Source organism: Pelophylax lessonae (assembly GCF_965119305.1).
Source record: "Pelophylax lessonae genome assembly, chromosome: 3".
NCBI lineage: Eukaryota > Metazoa > Chordata > Amphibia > Anura > Ranidae > Pelophylax > Pelophylax lessonae.
In genome coordinates, this window is record NC_138770.1 from 87,234,233 (window position 1) to 87,252,249 (window position 18,017).

The window sequence follows — 18,017 nt, forward strand, 5'->3', positions numbered from 1 at the left end:
TATATTACTTTCAATAACATTTCCTTTCAAGTGTCTGTCATCTACCATCTCTACCCAACCTGTCTCTTCAGCCTATCATCACTGTGTTACTATATACATAAGTCACTCTAGGAAACATCTTATTGAGTGTGTGTATTTACTTGCTGAATTGAGATCATCCACACATGATGAGTCATTGAGAGTTGGGATTGGTGTCTCAGCGTTTCTCTACATGACTACTGAAGTGGAATATTTCTGCAGCTGAAAATGCACATCATACGTAAAACGCAGGAGCGTTACAAAAAGCTGGCGGGCTAAGAGTTCCGACAAGCCAGCTGTCAGACGCCGGGCAAGGGGGTGACTCTGTGACATTGGCTTCTTACGCTCAAACATTTCCTTGACAGACACCTGACTGTGGGCAGATGAGCAGGAACTGCTGAAGGTGAGAGGCGGAGTGGCGGGTTGTTGATAGGGGGCAAGGAGGACAGCAGTGGTTGACGTGGCTGAAGATGCTGGACCAGGAGGAGGATGGTGGCTTTGAGTTTGTGTGCTGCTTGTACTCATGTGTTGATCCCATAGGCGTTTGTGATGTGAGATCATGTGCCTTCGCAAAACAGTTGTACCTAGGTGGGTGTTGGACTTCCCACGACTCAGTTTCTTTTGGCACAGGTTGCAAATGGCATCGCTGTTATCCGAGGCAGACACACAAAAAAAATGCCACACTGCTGAGCTTTGCAATGACGGCATTCTGGTGGTGGCAACAGCTTGCGTTGATTGGCGTGCTGTCTGGCTGACCCCGGGTGCCGATACATGCTGTCTGACTGTGCCACTAGCTCCTTGCGATGACCTTGCCCTGCTTCCAACTTGTCTCCTCCTCCTCTCTGTCTCCCCATCTGAACTTTCCCCCTCTTCTTCTTCTCTTCGAGCAGGCACCCAGGTGACATCCATGGACACATCGTCATCATCAGCCGCTTCACTTGACAACTCAGCAAAGGCAGCAGCAGCAGGTACAACATCATCATCATCACAATGTACGTCCATGTGTATAATGCTGCCTGACTGAGACATATCCCCGTTATCTACATCCTCTGGCAAATCCTTGCGCATCACTTATTTCTTCCAACTGATGTGTAAATAACTCCTCTGACAGATCAAGTGAAGGGGCTGTGGTGCTAGTGTTGGTGGTGGTGCCGGCGGGCGGGCGAGTGGTAAATTGAGAGGTGCCCGAAGCTGAGCTGGGGGAGGATGGTGCATCAAGGTTCCGAGCGGAAGCTGTAGACGATTGGGTGTCCTGTGTAAGCCAGTCAACTATGTCCTCAGAATTTTTTGAGTTCAGGGTACGTGGCTTCTGAACACTGGGCATTATTCTAGGGCCAAAGGAAATCACAGCACCACGACCACTACAGCCCCTGCGGGGTGGCCTGCCTCTGCCTGTCATTTTTTTTTTAGATTAGTGGTACTATGCGTGCAAGGTGCTGTGCCACCCTATATGAGTGTTGGGCAGTGGGTACAGTACAGTCTGTGGACCTGACACTCACTGGCAGGCAACTGCAATTATAAAAATAATATATTTTTTTAATTTGCAAGGTGCTGTGCCACCGTATATATGAGTGGTGGGCACTGCAGTGGGCACAGTACACTCTGTGGACCTGACACTCACTGGCAGGCCAGGCAACTGCAATTATAAAAAATATATTTTTTTTTAATTTGCAAGGTGCTGTGCCACCGTATATATGAGTGGTGGGCACTGCAGTGGGCAAAGTACACTCTGTGGACCTGACACTCACTGGCAGGCCAGGCAACTGCAATTATAAAAAATATATGTTTTTTTTAATTTGCAAGGTGCTGTGCCACCGTATATATGAGTGGTGGGCACTGCAGTGGGCACAGTACACTCTGTGGACCTGACACTCACTGGCAGGCCAGGCTAATGAAATTATAAAAAATATATTTTTTTTTAATTTGCAAGGTGCTGTGCCACCGTATATATGAGTGGTGGGCACTGCAGTGGGCACAGTACACTCTGTGGACCTGACACTCACTGGCAGGCCAAGTAACTGCAATTATAAAAAATATATATTTCTTTTAATTTGCAAGGTGCTGTGCCACAGTATATATGAGTGGTGGGCACTGCAGTGGGAACAGTACAGTCTGTGGACCCAACACTCACTGGCAGCCGGCAGGCAACTGCAATTATGACAGAGGAAAAAAAAAATATTTTTTTAACTGCAAGGTACTGTGTCACCCGATATGAGTGTGGTGTGCACACAGTACAGTCTGTGGTGGGTCTGTGGCCTCACACACACGGCGGGCAGGCAACTGCACAATAGATATATTATATATATATATATATAAAAAAGCTGACTGAAATACCAGCCCTAAAAAGGGCTTTTTGGGGTGCTGTCAGGACACTGTCCTTACAGCAGGAGTGGACACAGAACACTAGCTAACAATGTCCCTATTAGCAGCAGCAGCAGCACTCTCCCTGCTCTCACTAACACTGCAGCTTCAGAATGAATCTAAGATGGATGCTGCCCTTGCTTTTTTATAGGAGGTGGGAGGGTGTGGGAGGGAGTGTATGCTGATTGGCTGGAATGTGTCTGCTGACTGTGAGGTACAGGGTCAAAGTTTGCCTCAATGATGAAGTATAGGGGGCGGACCGAACATTGCATATGTTCACCCGCGATGTTTGCCGGGAACTGTTCGCTGGCGAATAGTTCGGGACATCTCTAGTAATGATTCCAACTGTGCTGTCTCAGTCTTGTCCTGCTTATCTAGTATTGAACTACATGCAGGGCGCCGGATGCATGGATTCCAATGAGGGTTTTTTTTTTTTTAAAGCACGTGATTATAGCCAGAGACTCTAATAGGCTTCAAAAAAGGGTGGACTCAGGGCGAAGAGCACTGTACCCTGAGCCCACCCAGGTGTGTGACAATAGCAAATGAATATTTGCTATTGCCACACTGATTCTACTCCCGGCCAATCAGGAAGCGGGTCCTGAGACCTGTTTCCCAATTGGCCAAAGGAGAAGGTATCCTATTGGCGGAAGAGGAGGGAGGAGACAGCCGCCGAGAGGGGACATGGAGGAGACTGAGGGGGAGGTTGTCGCCACCTGTCAGTCGGGAGGAACAAGGTAAGTGAACTGGCGCCCGGGGCAGGGGATATGGTGTGGACTGGACTCTGGAGTGACGGGGGGGGGGGGTGCACTATCAGTCTCACAGCAGAACCACGCCTTATGGTTCCCAATACTAAGTGCCTTTGCAGCAAATTTTGGGATAATTAACCTGGAGCTTACACGACAATAGCTGTGAGCGTTTTATTTTTGCGTGAGTTCTTAAAATATACAGCAACTAAACTAAAAACAAAAAATGTATATGTTGCAGATTACAAATCATTAAAAGTAGTGGTTGCATTAATTTTATTTATTTTTTAAATATTATTTCCCCTGGTGATCCTGCCAGTGACACACTTCCTGTCTAAGGGTGTCTCCACTCTGGATGGAGAACAACAGAGACACCTTTGAACACCAGCATTGTCTGTCTTGGTGGAGGATGATGTTAGATGTACAGGCAAATTTAGATGAACAAATTAAAGCTTATACTTTATAAGCAGTTACAGCAACAGTTTTTTTTCCCCTAAAGGTTTTACAGAAATGAGTAAAAGCTGGCCATTGTAAGCACCCAGGGCTGTCTTACTGAATGGGCACGCTGGGCAGTTGCCCGGGGGCCCGACTTGCCTGGGGGGCCCCACCTGCCAAGTGACCCAGCCCCAGTCAAGCATTAGTCCCGACTCCTGCATCCTGCCACCGAACTTAGCAGGTGGCAAGCGCCTATCGGCCCTGCGCTGCTGTCAGGCCACTTGGGCCGTGGAGGGGGAGCCCACAACTGCAGGAATGCTTGTCTGCCTCCACGGGAACAGGCACACACAGGGCAGTCGAGTCTGACTGTCATTACCCTGGCACTGCTATACCAATAAATATTGCCTTATCAATAATTTGCATTTTTATTCTCGTGGGTGATTGTGGAGGCAGGGGCCCCAGTGCACTGCATTGCCCGGGGGCCTATAATGCTCTTAAGATGGCACTGTAAGCACCCTGTCGGTTTGTAATGCCTAGTCTCTATTCTCTAATTGCCACTTTTGCTTGACTTCAACATTGGACTTTTAACAAGGCCTGGCCTGCTTCTAAGAGGCTGCTGCAAATGCAAGGGACTATATGCATCTAAACTACAGCAGAAGTCCTGTAAATGGTGGGATTGTATATATGTTACACTCACCTTTGGAATGCTGTACCCTCTAAATGTGACATCTTTAGCAGTTGCATGTGGAACATTCAGAGGTACAATATCAGCAAACCTCTGGATTTCATGAATGACGGCATCTGTATACGGCATCTGCTTCCTGTGCTCAGTTTGGGGTTCAGCGGATCCAATCACTCTGTCAATTTCACCGTGTACTTTCTCTGTCAGGAAAATAGAGCCATATGGGCTTATAATCAAGAAAAGATTCATCTTTATGTTAAAACTCATTGCAAAAAATACCCAAGGGTATCAGAGTATCTAAAGCCTGTATTTATTTTTTTTTTTGTAGTTTTGGATGGAGTGGCAAGGTTTTTATTACAGGCTGTGTTCCCATGAGGGAGGTGTATCACTCTATATTTGCCTTAGTGGCTAATAGGGATGAGCTTTGAGTTCGACTCGAACATCGGGTGTTCGTTCGTTCGCAGAACAACAAACAAACAGGGCCATTCAAGGGAAATTTGCCCACCATAATGCAATGCTTGTGATTGGCCAAAGCATGCACCTTGACCTGTATGCTGTGGCCAATCCAAGCACAATGTCCTGTCAGAGCCATGATTGGCCAAAGGCAGGGTTCCTTTAGCCAATCATGGCTCAGGGGCTAAGTCCACGCCCCACACTATATAAAGCTGCTTACTTTGTAGAAAGCATATTATAGTAGTATTATTGTGCACTGTGCAGCATTGTGACAGGTGTGGTGACTGAGCATTGCTGCAGCTCTGACGGGAATAATAAAGAGGCACTCTGACCGCAATATTAAAGGGCCACTCTGACCGCAATGTTAAAGGGGCACTCTGACCGCAATGTTAAAGGGGCACTCTGACCGCAATGTTAAAGGGGCACTCTGGCCGCAATATTAAAGGGGCACTCTGGCCGCAATATTAAAGGGACACTCTGACCGCAATATTAAACGGGCACTCTGACCGCAATATTAAAGGGGAACTCTGACGGGAATAATAAAGGGGCACTCTGACCGCAATATTAAAGGGGAACTCTGACCGCAATATTAAAGGGGAACTCTGACGGGAATAATAAAGGGGCACTCTGACCGCAATATTAAAGGGGAACTCTGACCGCAATATTAAAGGGGCACTCTGATTGGAATAATAAAGGGGCACTCTGATTGGAATAATAAAGGGGCACTCTGATTGGAACAATAAAGGGGAACTCTGAGAGGGACACATAAAGGGGCACTCTGATGGGGACACACTGGATGTAAAGGGGCACTCTGACGGGGACACACTGGATGTAAAGGAGCACTCTGATGGGGAGATGGATGTAAAAGAGGGACTATGACAGGGGCACACTGGATGTAAAGGAGGACTCTGATGAGGACACGGATACAGGCTGAATGACGGTGGGGGACACGGGCTGCATGACAGCAGTGACATGGGCTGAATGATGGGGGAATACAGACTGGATGAGGGGGGACATAGGCTGGATGAGGGGGGACACAGGCTGGATTAGGGGGGACACAGGCTGACAGTGTGTCCCTGTCAGAGTGCCCCTTTATATCCAGTGTGTCCCCGTCAGAGTGCCCCTTTATGTGGGCTAATTTTTGGGGCCAATACTGGCCGACAATTACTTCTGTATCCTGTGAATGCATAATGAACCTTAAGCCACAGAATACAATGTTCTTAGCTGTCAGGTAAACGCATGTGGGCTAATTTTCGGGGCCAGGAATGGCCGACACTTACTTCTTTATCCTGTGAATGCCTAATTTTTCAGACTGGAATTGACAATCAATGGGTCTGTAAAGGTTCTGCCAAATTATGGAATGGATGCGGACCCATGTGTGAATGGACCCTATATGTATTACACATGTATTTACCGGCTGCTGTCAGTTCTGGCTGATTTATGAAAAAAAAAAAAAAAATGTTTTTTGCTGTAAAAAAAAAAAAAAACTTTTTAGGGCAACGTTTCCAATTTCAATACTTCTGTTATGACATTGTCCATGTGCTGAGACTATTTGTGCACAGCTAGTACGTCTTTTGTGGCTGCAAATATGACCTAAAGGTTTTTAAAGTTCGCCTTCCATTAAAGTCAATGGGGCCCGCCGCAAACTTGCGGTTCGCGAACGTCAGCCGCAAATTTTCTCAAAAGTCCGCGAACCGCAAGTCGATGTTCGTCCATCGCTAGTTAGGAGTGGAGATTAGGCAGGATAGTTAGTGGAGTGTGCGTTTTATAGATTAATAGATCAGCCAGTGTAGTAGATATATATATATATATATATATATTTATCAGCTATTGCAGGAGATAGTGGAGTATATACTGTATATTTATCAGTTATTGTAGGATTATATTCACCAGTGCAGTATATATATTAGCCAAGTCTAGTGTATATTAGGGATGATCGAAAGGTTCGGGTCGACCATCGGTTCGACCTGAACCTTGACTGTTCGAAAATTTGGCCGAATTTCGAACTTTTTGCTGAAAAAGTTCGGAATTCGTCAACCAGAACCGACCAACATGCAATGGGACAGGAACTGGGCTTTAAAAGCCTGTGATTGGACCAGAACCATCAGTAAAAGCCAATTGAGGAGGCAGGAGGATGCTAGGAATGTGATTGGAGTGACTAGGGGGTCCAGAGGCCAATCAGTAGTGAATACACCCCCCAGTATATAACATAGCCCCGCCAAATCTCTAGCATTGTAATACAGGGACGTGGAAGAGAGTGGAAGCAGTTTTGTTACTCCTGCTTCAAAGTGTCATTTAGCAATTATTAGTGTGAGGAAAGGGATATCTAGTGTAGTTAGGGTACTATTTTCCACTAAAGTTAGATTCAAAAATCTAGTTTCTGTAGGGAAAGTGTTAGGTGTCACGGTGACCATAATGTAGTGTAGGGTGAACTGACTCTGACTGCTATGGCAGGGTGACCAAACCCTTCCATGTAAGGGTGACCGCCATAGAAAAAAGATCGTTTCTATTAGAATTGCAATAGAGCAGGATAGTGGCTTCGCTACTTTCACACCTGGCTTTTTGTTGCAGGCGTTTATTGGGCTTTTTTGTGGACGTGTTTGGAGGCAGGCATGACATCAGAACTTCTGTGTAGGGGTATATATACACACACACATGTATGTATATATACACCTACACACCTGTTTGTACGTGTATGGTGTGAAAAATCGGCGCCAATTCAAATCATAAATAAATGTGATACACTCTGTGACAATAACAATTTACCCCTTGATAAAGTCACGTGGGTAGTGACGCAATGCGCGTCGCGAAGAGCCGGGTGACGTCACCTCCGTGTTTACGGCCGTAGCCGGAGGTTCTACAGTCTATTGCTTTTGCTCGTTTGTTGCTATTTGATTGTAAGTGTATCTTTTATTGTAATTTAACTGGTTTTGAAGTTACTGCACCATGAGCGTCTCATTTTATATCCTATGAGGCGGAACGGCTTGGAGTGAGCATATTGTGCAGCTGAAGATCGTTACTGGATTGGGAGATCGATGTACTGTGAACATCAGTGATTACATGCCCGCAAGAGAGGAGAGAGGTCGGAAGCCCAGTTCAAAGGAAAGCAATCGGCTTGTTTGGATTACACACATGTGCAGATAGTGTGTATGGGAGGTAAGCGGCCACTACACACTTGTTTGTTGGAGATTGGATCGATATCCAGATTATTGATGTTATATTTTACGATTGGTTGATCCTTTGAAGATTTATTTCATTCATCTTTGATTGTATATTGGACACTGTGGGATTTTCTCAGACACATATTTTTACAACTTTTTTTATGAATTGTTTTATGAAATATTTTTAGGAATTTTTTCATCACATATCAGTCATCAACGATTATATTGATCATCACCCTTTTTCATCTATTGCATTGATTTTGTGATTGCATTATATATATATATATATATATATATATTTCCTTGGGATTGACACACTATTTTTTGAGGACTTTATTTATGCACAGTCTTTTCAGAGTCATCCACTGAAGATCTTTTGTGTATAGGCTCGCTTTTACAGTTTTACATTGAGGATTGATTTTACTTCGACATTTTTGCATCAGGTTTAATCATATAGAGCACTATCCACAGTGGTGGACATCGTTATTGTCACAGAGTGTATCACATTTATTTATGATTTGAATTAGCGCCGATTTTTCACACCATACACGTATTCAAATTACATGGTATTCCTAAGACTCTCATTTCAGATCGAGGGTCACAATTCATTTCAAAATTCTGGCAATCTTTATGTCGTATCTTACGCATTGAACGGAAATTAACATCACCATACCATCCACCAACTAATGGTCAGACTGAGCGAGTTAACCAGTGCATAGAACAATATCTGCGTTGTTATACTTCATACCTGCAAGATGATTGGGCAGATCTTCTCCCTTTGGCGGAATTTGCCTATAACAATGCAGTTCATTGTACTACCAAGCAAAAGCCCTTTCTTCCTCAACTATGGGTTCCATCCAACACTTCTCCCTCCTCGTATTCTACCTTCTAGTAGTTCAGTAGCTACTGATTACCTAACACAAATCAAAAATTCACTGGATCTACTCAACACCACCATTTCTCACACTCATAGTCAACAAAAACGTTACTACGATCTCCGTAGAAGACCTTCTCCTCAATATACTATTGGTGACCTTGTTTTGTTATCTACAAAACATTTAAGATTACGAATTCCCAGTAAGAAACTTAGGCCTTTATATTTGGGACCCTTTCCTATTGAAAAACGTATTGGAACATCTGCAGTCCGTCTTACCTTACCAACAGACTTAAAGATACATCCCATATTTCATGTATCATTACTAAAACCCTATGTTCCAAATCAGGGTATTAGAAGTACAGTCATACCTCCACCACCTATGCAGGTAGATGGAGGTGAAGAATATGAAGTACAAGAGATTTTATACTCTCAAAGTTATAGAGGGAAACTACAATATTTGCTAAGATGGAAGAATTATGGTCCCCAAGATGACACCTGGTTGGATGCCTCAGAAGTTCATGCACCTAGGCTTATTCAGAGGTTCCATACCAAACACCCTGAGAAACCGAGCTTATAGGCCTTCTGGAGCCGGCCTTATGGGGGGGGGGGGGTACTGTAAGAATCTTGACTTCCTTTTCATCTTCGGTACTTCCTTTTCCTGTTTGCGTTCCACCCCTCGGTCAGGTGGAATGCATGTGGGCGTGGTGACGTTGACGTTGTGCGTGACGTCATTCTCGGGCGCCGCTCAGGGCGCCTATTTCAACCAGTGGTTTGCACAAACAAATCGTTCGTGCAACCGCTCATACCGGAAGCCTTACCCCACAGCTCGCTTATGCAAACCGAGATACCCCACACCGCTGATTCACCCATCGGACCGGAGCATCCCCTATCAGCTTCTGCCAGCTTATCCCTCCTGAACCCTGCTTGCCGCTGCCTCTGCAAGATTACAACCAGTGATAAGTACCCCACAGGGGATCCTCTCCAGATACCATTACTTCTACCATTACTACACCTCTACCCTGCTTACATGCATTTTGCACTCAAGAAGGATACTTCCCCTTGTAATGTCTGCTTGCTAATTTGTGTGCATATCTACTAGTGTGTATTATCAACTATTGCTACCTACTACTCACACTGCTGCATATTATCCACCATTACTACCAGTTACTCATACTGCTGTGTATTATCAACTATTGCTACCTGCTACTCACACTGCTGCATATTATTCACCATTACTACCAGTTACTCATACTGCTGTGTATTATCAACTATTGCTACCTGCTACTCATACTGATGCATACTCTCACTGTGCTGTGCTTCCGCTAGCATTTGTACTTGTGTGTCCTTAAACAGTTCCCAACCACTGTGATGAGTAAAGAGAGTTAAGTCGGGTGATTTAACATAATCTCTGCAATACTACTGAGTGGTTTTCTGCAGCTTAAGATCCAACCGTAATTAAAAATAGCAGAGCGTTACACAAAGACGCCCAAAAAATGCCCAAAAAAATACCTGCTACAAAAACGCCCAGGTGTATGGTTGCAGGCGTTTTTTGGGCATTTTTTGGGCGTCTATGGAGGCAGGCATAACATCAGAACTTCTGTATAGGGGTATATATACACACACACTTATATGTATTTATACACATACACACATATAGGTGTGATAGGAGCGAAGTCCTATACCTGCTAATTATTTCATTAGTGCTGGCATAGGGTTCTGCTACTTTCACACCTATATATGTGTATATATACATAAATGTGTGTGTGTGTGTATATATAACCCTACACAGAAGTTCAGATGTCATGCCTGCCTCCAAACACGTCCACAAAAAAGCCCTATAAACGCCTGCAACAAAAAGCCGGTGTGAAAATAGCGAAGCCACCATCCTGCTCCACTGCAATTCTAATACAAACAAACTTTTTTTTTTGGTTCTGGACATGCTGCAGAGCTGAAACTTCACAGGTACACTTTTTAGACCCACCAGACACTAAATCCAAAGAAATCTCATTTTTTTTTTTCAATAATTTTTTCAATAATTGGCTCTCTATCAAAAATGACAATTTTTAAGAATTTTTTTTGTGTGATCAATAGTCCCTGGGGCATGACCCAGAACCCTGGGCACTTTTTAGGGGCATTTATTCGGTTTTAGGGCTTTAAATGGTGTTTTTTGATTACTGAAGTTCGGGTCCCATTGATCTCAATGGGGTTCTGAAATCCGGGCTGAACTTTCGGGAAGTTCGGGTGTTCTGGTCGAACCGAACTTTTCTTTGATCGAACGGTTCGGGTCGTCCATCAGTTCGACCCGAACATTGGCTGTTCGAGGTTCGACGGATTTAGATCTTTTTGCCCAAAAAGTTCGGAATTCGTCAACCAGAACTGACCAAAATGCAATGGTTCAGGAAATGGGCTTTAAAATCCCGTGATTGGACCAGAACCATCAGTAAAAGCCAATTGAGGGGCAGGAGAATGCTAGGAATGTGATTGGAGTGACTAGGGGGTCCCTAGACCAATCATTAGTGAATACGTCCCCCAGTATATAAGATAGCCCCGGCAAATTCCTAGCATTGTAATACAGGGACATGGAAGAGAATGGAAACAGTTCTGTTAAATGTGCTTCAAAAGTGTCATTTAGCATTTATTAGTGTGAGGAAAGGGATATCTAGTGTAGTTAGTGTGCTCCTTTACACTTTAGTTAGATGCAAAAAATCAGTTTCTGTAGGGAACGTGTTTAGTGCCAGGGTGACCGTATTGTAGTGTAGGGTGAACTGACACTGACTGCTATGGCAGGGTGACCAAACCCTTCCATGTCAGGGTGACCGCTATAGAGAAAAGCTAGTTTCTCTGAAGTCACTTTCACTGCAGGAATATGGCTTCGCTCCCGTCAGCATTCTTTATGCTGCAGGCGTTGCTAGTGCTTTTTTGAGGACATGTTTGGAGTCAGGCATGACATCTGAACATGTCTATAGGGGGTATATATACACACCAATGTCTGTATATATACTACACCTGCACATATATAGGTGTTAAAGGAGCAGAACACTATACTTTTGCTGGTTACGCTCCCAACACCCATATATGTGTAAGTGTAATATACATATCAGTGTGTGTGTATATATATATACCCCTTGTGACAATGCAGTCAGCTGTGAGGGTGTATGTCGCCCAGGATATCTCCAATCCTGGGACCAGGTGTTAGGAATAGCCAGCACACTGATTGTGCAGGTGGATCTGGGCCTTTTAACACAGACAGGACCAGGGTTCTGGGCTCCACCCTCCCAAGGAGTCCTGGCAAGCAAGGGAGAAGTGTGCAGGTCTGCACAGTGCAGTCTGACAGAGCAGACGGAGGGCCAAAACCTGTGGGCCTGAGCAGCAAGGAAGCTGTAAAAGGAGAGTGTCAGGAAGGGTACAGAGTGTGTACCATACAGGGACACTGTTACAGGGTCAAGAGGACCGAGGTCAAAGCCTGAGGAGCAGTGCTGACCAGAGAGCCAGGTGGCTTGGTATTATTCGCTTATTATTTCTTTACTGCTGTGTAAAGTTGAAACCCCTGCGTGGGAAATCCTGGATGGACTGTTTTCCTTTTCTTTAATAAAAGTGGGCCAACAAGCCCTTAAAAGGCAACACTGGACTGGACTCAGCTCACTGGTAAGCTCTACATTTAAGCTAAAATAACCCCAAATGTTACAAGTGGTGCTCGGATGCGGGCATACCTGAAGATCCTCGCATATACCAGTGAGCTTTTGCCAGACTGTCTATATTGCTATTGCTGTGTGAGCAAGAGTTGTGTGTGGTCTCAGCCTTAAGGAGACAGTACACTTAAAAAATTTTCTCTAAGGAACTGTTTTCCTGACTGCAGAGATGGGGCGGTCAAAACAAAAAAAAGGAAGCGAGGCTTGCTGAAATGAGAGACAGAACTCTGTGGCTGGAGGGGTTGTTACCGACCGAACAAGCCCCAGCAGAGTGCAAGATGCATATGGCCACACTAGAGAGGGAAAGTCTGTTTGCAAAAAGGAGAAGCTGCAGTGAAGATGTTTGTGCAAAAGTGTCGGCTGTTACCACTGGCAACAGGAAACCTGTTTGGTCTGCAGTGGATGTTGGAGAGTCCAAGAAGGCTGCAATGTCTCCCTATATCCATGTGGGGGTATCTGCAAAGTTGAATGTTGTTGCTCGTGACAACAAAGTCAAGGTCAATCGTGAGACCTATGGTGGATGGGGGAGTGATCCTGATGAGACTCGTGGCTTGTGGGCTCAAGAGGAACCATTACAGCCAGTGGGAGAATGCTGGAGAAGTGCTGTGGGGAGAGTGCGGTCTCCCATGGCAACAAAGGATGAAGTGTCATCTGGATGGTGGAGATCCAGTGGAGAGGCAGCTGTTCATTCCCAAGGAGAGGGCTACAATGTCCGAGAGTCGGTGATGCCTAGGAGAGCATCTGTTGTTTCACCTTGTGACCGCATGGGAAAATTCACCAGGAAAAGGGCCGCAGAGGAATGGTTCCTGCAGCGACGCATGCAAAGTGCAAAACACCCCGCTTGTACTGGTAAGACTGTTCCTGTTTCTTGTGTGAAAGAGACTGAATATTTGTCATATCCCGGTGAAGTGGTGGCAAGTCCGGTGGGGAGATCCGCTGCCAAAAGAGACTTGCTCCTGTGTAGTACCCTGCATAATGGGGAAGCACAGGTTAATGCTGAACCTGCAACAAGACTGAGGTCTGATAAGGACTGGTCATTAGGCAGTGTGCTGTGTAGCAGGAAGACCAGGGATGAAAATAATTATGTGCTGTTTACTGAGAGTAAAAATGCCAAAACTAAAATATGTGAAAATACTCATGGTGATAATGGGTTAATGCAGTCTGTCATTGGAAAGGTTGATGTGTTGAATGAAGCTCCATCTGCTCACAGTGATGAGAGTGGGGTACTGAAACCTGCTATGATTAACAAAGTATTGCCACAGTGTGGTTTAAACCAAAGTGATGGGTGCAATGTGTCCAATGCTGAGCCACTCTGTCCTGTGTCTCCTTTGGTAGACGGAGCAGTGCTGCGGAGTGCTGCTGATTGGTGCACAAACAAGGCAGACTGGGATAGTATGGCTAGAAGGATATTGGCATGGTGGAAAGAAATTTCTGACGATAATAGTGAGGTGGACACTATGGCTGCTGTGACAAATGGAGAGGCTGCAGAGTCAGTGTTCACAGGTGCATTGGCTGTTGCAGAAATTAACCCTCTTATGACTGAAGGTCCGAACAAGTGTGAACGCACAGCAGAAATTTTGTCCACAATGCATACAAAGAAAAATGATGTGTATTTTGTGACAGACATGCTAAAAGAAATGCTAGCATCATGGAGTGTACAGCCGGTGTATATCTTGCCGTCCTCTCCTGCGTTTGGAAAGCTTGTACCACGGGGTATGGCTGATTGGCGCTGGATATTGCAGGCTATACTGTGCAGAGATAACCAATGGTGGAATCATTTAATGCAATGTTTGGGGTTATGGAAAGTTCTCTCACAGTGTGCTGAATGGTTTCATAAAGAGGTTGTGTATGAGAGGCACTCTGGAGCACTGTTGGACAGGTCAGATGTGTTGCAAATACCAGCGGTAACCAAAGTGCTTAGAGAGACTGGTGTGGAAAAATGTTTCTTGGTAGAACAGTTGCTGATGGAGTGTTGGACAACAGGGAGCAATGTGAAACTATTGGAAGGTCCCAAAGAGAGTAACTGCTTTCCTGTATGCGGTCCCTCCACAGACACTGTCCTAACAAGCAGTGGGACAATGTTTCTTGAAGTTTTTGACAATGTGGAGGATGTGTATATTTCTGAGAATGCGGTGGCTGCTGCAGGGGGTAACCCTCGTGAGAAAGGACCAGATAAGGGCAAGCAAACAGCAGAGACTTTGTCCGTTACCCACGGAAGTGTTGTTGTCACTGCTGATGATCTAGAGCAGTCCCATGATGATGAACCTGAGAACTTGGGTATGAGTCCAGCACCTGGCAGCGCTCTGGAAGAGCACCAGGGTGTGGTAACCTCCAGCGGGGAGGAGATTTTGTTAAACTTCACGACTTCTCAGGTCTCAGCAAGGGAGTCTCTCTGCATTCCCAGTGTCATGGAATACCCCAGGAAGGACTTGGGTCTGGAATCAGGGGTCTGGTTCATAGCAAAAGTGTTAGAGGAGATGCTTGAACTTTGGGATGTACAGCCTATCTATACTGGGGTGTCTCCTCCACAGTCTGACAGTCTGGTACTGCGAAGTACCACTAGGTGGAGCACCGAGTGGCAGGGTGTACAGCCCAAAGAAAGACAAGACAAAAGTGGTTTATTTCTAAATTTACTACTTTTATTAAAAGTAGCCTCTGGGTATGCTGCTGGATTATTTCCTGAAGGTTTGGTATATGGGAGACACTTTGGAGAAAAAAAAAATGCATCCAAGGTTTCACCTCCTAACAGCCAGGTGGAAAGCATTTCTGCTGCTATGGTCCGAGGTGGTGCTGGTCAGTGGGCGGTGAAGGACACGTATACTGCACCAGTGGGCAAATCCCATGAGCGGGAAGGCCCAAGTGTGGACCAGGAAACAGCAGAGGTTCTGTCCTGGGCTCAGACGGATGTGATTAGAGAGACTGGGGACACCAGTTCAACAAAAGGTTTATGTGACAGACCAGATAGGGTCCCTGAAACAGGGAATTGGATAAGAATTGTGGAGAAAGCAGTATGTGGATCAGACGAGAGCTCGCCTGTTCAAGTTGTGTTAGGACAGCTGCCTGCTGAGTGGGTGACACCAGGGGAGGTGGCATCTTGTGAGGTTCCCATGGATGATAGCCACCCTCCACTGTGTGTACCCTGCGCAGACGCTGTCCTGACAAATGCTGGAAACTGGGGAGTGCAGGACATTTGCAACATTGAGAGGTGTAATGTTGGTTTGAATATGTCTGTTCTTGATAAACTGAAAAATGTGTTGGTCGTACATGATAATGTGGTGCCCAAAGGTACATGTAAACCTGGAAACCTGAAGCGTGGAGGCAGAAGGGTTGATGGAAAGGCCAGGGGGACCCCTTTAAAATTTCAGAAGAGGAAATGCTTATGGAAGTGCACCCGGAAGAAGAGTTGGGAAGGTCTCATTAAAGCCCATAGCAGAGGGACAGTGGGGCATAGTGAGAAACGCCAAAGGAGGCATTGGGTAGAGTTCCCCTTTAGGAAAAGTGTGGTCAGACAGGTGTGGACTCCTGTAAATGATAGCTGGTACAGAGGTGCCAATTGGAAGAAGGTAGGCTGGTGTGTTACGCCCCCTCCGGGGTCGAAACAGGGGGGGAGGATATGTGACAATGCAGTCAGCTGTGAGGGTGTATGTCGCCCAGGATATCTCCAATCCTGGGACCAGGTGTTAGGAATAGCCAGCACACTGATTGTGCAGGTGGATCTGGGCCTTTTAACACAGACAGGACCAGGGTTCTGGGCTCCACCCTCCCAAGGAGTCCTGGCAAGCAAGGGAGAAGTGTGCAGGTCTGCACAGTGCAGTCTGACAGAGCAGACGGAGGGCCAAAACCTGTGGGCCTGAGCAGCAAGGAAGCTGTAAAAGGAGAGTGTCAGGAAGGGTACAGAGTGTGTACCATACAGGGACACTGTTACAGGGTCAAGAGGACCGAGGTCAAAGCCTGAGGAGCAGTGCTGACCAGAGAGCCAGGTGGCTTGGTATTATTCGCTTATTATTTCTTTACTGCTGTGTAAAGTTGAAACCCCTGCGTGGGAAATCCTGGATGGACTGTTTTCCTTTTCTTTAATAAAAGTGGGCCAACAAGCCCTTAAAAGGCAACACTGGACTGGACTCAGCTCACTGGTAAGCTCTACATTTAAGCTAAAATAACCCCAAATGTTACACCCTATACAGAAGTTCAGATGTTTTGCCTGCCTCCAAAGAACCCAAAAAAAATGCCCAAAAAAATACCTGCAAGAACAAACCTGGGCTTTTTTTTTTTTGGCGCTGGCATTTTTTTGGGCATTTTTTTTTTGGGTTCTTTGGAGGCAGGCAAAACATCTGAACTTCTGTATAGGGGTATATATATATACACACACTGATATGTATTTTACATTTACACATATATAGGTGTTAGGAGCCTAGCCATATTAGTTCAAATTATTTAATTAGCGCAAGTATAGTGTTCTGCTCCTTTAACACCTATATATGTGCAGGTGTAGTATATATACAGACATGGGTGTGTATATACTGTATACCCCCTATATACACACACTTATATGTATATTACACTTACACATATATAGGTGTGTTAGGAGCCTAGCCATATTAGTGCAAATTATTTCATTAGCAAAAGTATAGTGTTGTGCTACTTTCACACCTATATATGTGTAGGTGTGTATATATACCCCTATACAGAAGTTCAGATGTCATGCCTGCCTCCAAAGAACCCCAAAAAAATGCCTGCCAGAACAAACCTGGGCGTTTTTTTTTTTTTTTGGCGCTAGCGTTTTTTGGGCATTTTTTGGGGTTCTTTGGAGGCAGGCAAAACATCTGAACTTCTGTATAGGGGTATATAAAAACACACACTTATATGTATATATACCCATACATAGATATAGGTGTTAAAGGAGCAGAACACTATACTTTTGCTAATGAAATCATTTCATTGCACTAATATGGTTACGCTCCCAACACCTATATATGTGCAAGTGTAAAAATACATGCAAGTATGTGTGTATATATACCACTCTACACAAGTTCAGATGTTTTGCCTGCCTCCAAAAACCCCCAAAAAATGCCTGCAACAACACACCTGGGCGTTTTTTTTTTGGCGCTAGCGTTTTTTGGGCATTTTTTAGGGTTCTTTGGAGGCAGGCAAAACATCTGAACTTCTGTATAGGGGTATATATATATACACACACTGATATGTATTTTACATTTACACATATATAGGTGTTAGGAGCCTAGCCATATTAGTTCAAATTATTTAATTAGCGCAAGTATAGTGTTCTGCTCCTTTAACACCTATATATGTGCAGGTGTAGTATATATACAGACATGGGTGTGTATATACTGTATACCCCCTATAGACATGTTCAGATGTCATGCCTGACTCCAAACATGTCCTCAAAAAAGCACTAGCAACGCCTGCAGCAAAAAAAAATGCTGACGGGAGCGGAGCCATATTGGTGCTCTGAAAGTGACAAAATACAAACGATCTCGTTTTTTCTGGTTCTGGACATGCTACAGAGCTGAAACTTCACAGGTACACATTTTAGACCCCCCAGATACTAAATCCAAAGTCAAAATGAAAAAATCTCTTTTT

The 18,017-nt window shown here is 45.0% G+C and overlaps 1 protein-coding gene across 1 annotated transcript in view; it reads right to left on the reverse strand.

Annotated features, from left to right (window-relative positions):
• LOC309550374 (uncharacterized protein) overlaps positions 1–18,017 on the reverse strand; it is a gene marked incomplete at its 3' end in the record, with an annotated part of 214,372 nt that overhangs the window by 100,406 nt on the left and 95,949 nt on the right. Inside the window, exon 8 of the mRNA XM_082250769.1 lies at positions 4,255–4,439. Coding sequence (XP_082106895.1) covers positions 4,255–4,439 — 185 coding nt within the window. The remainder of the gene's footprint in view (positions 1–4,254; positions 4,440–18,017) is intronic.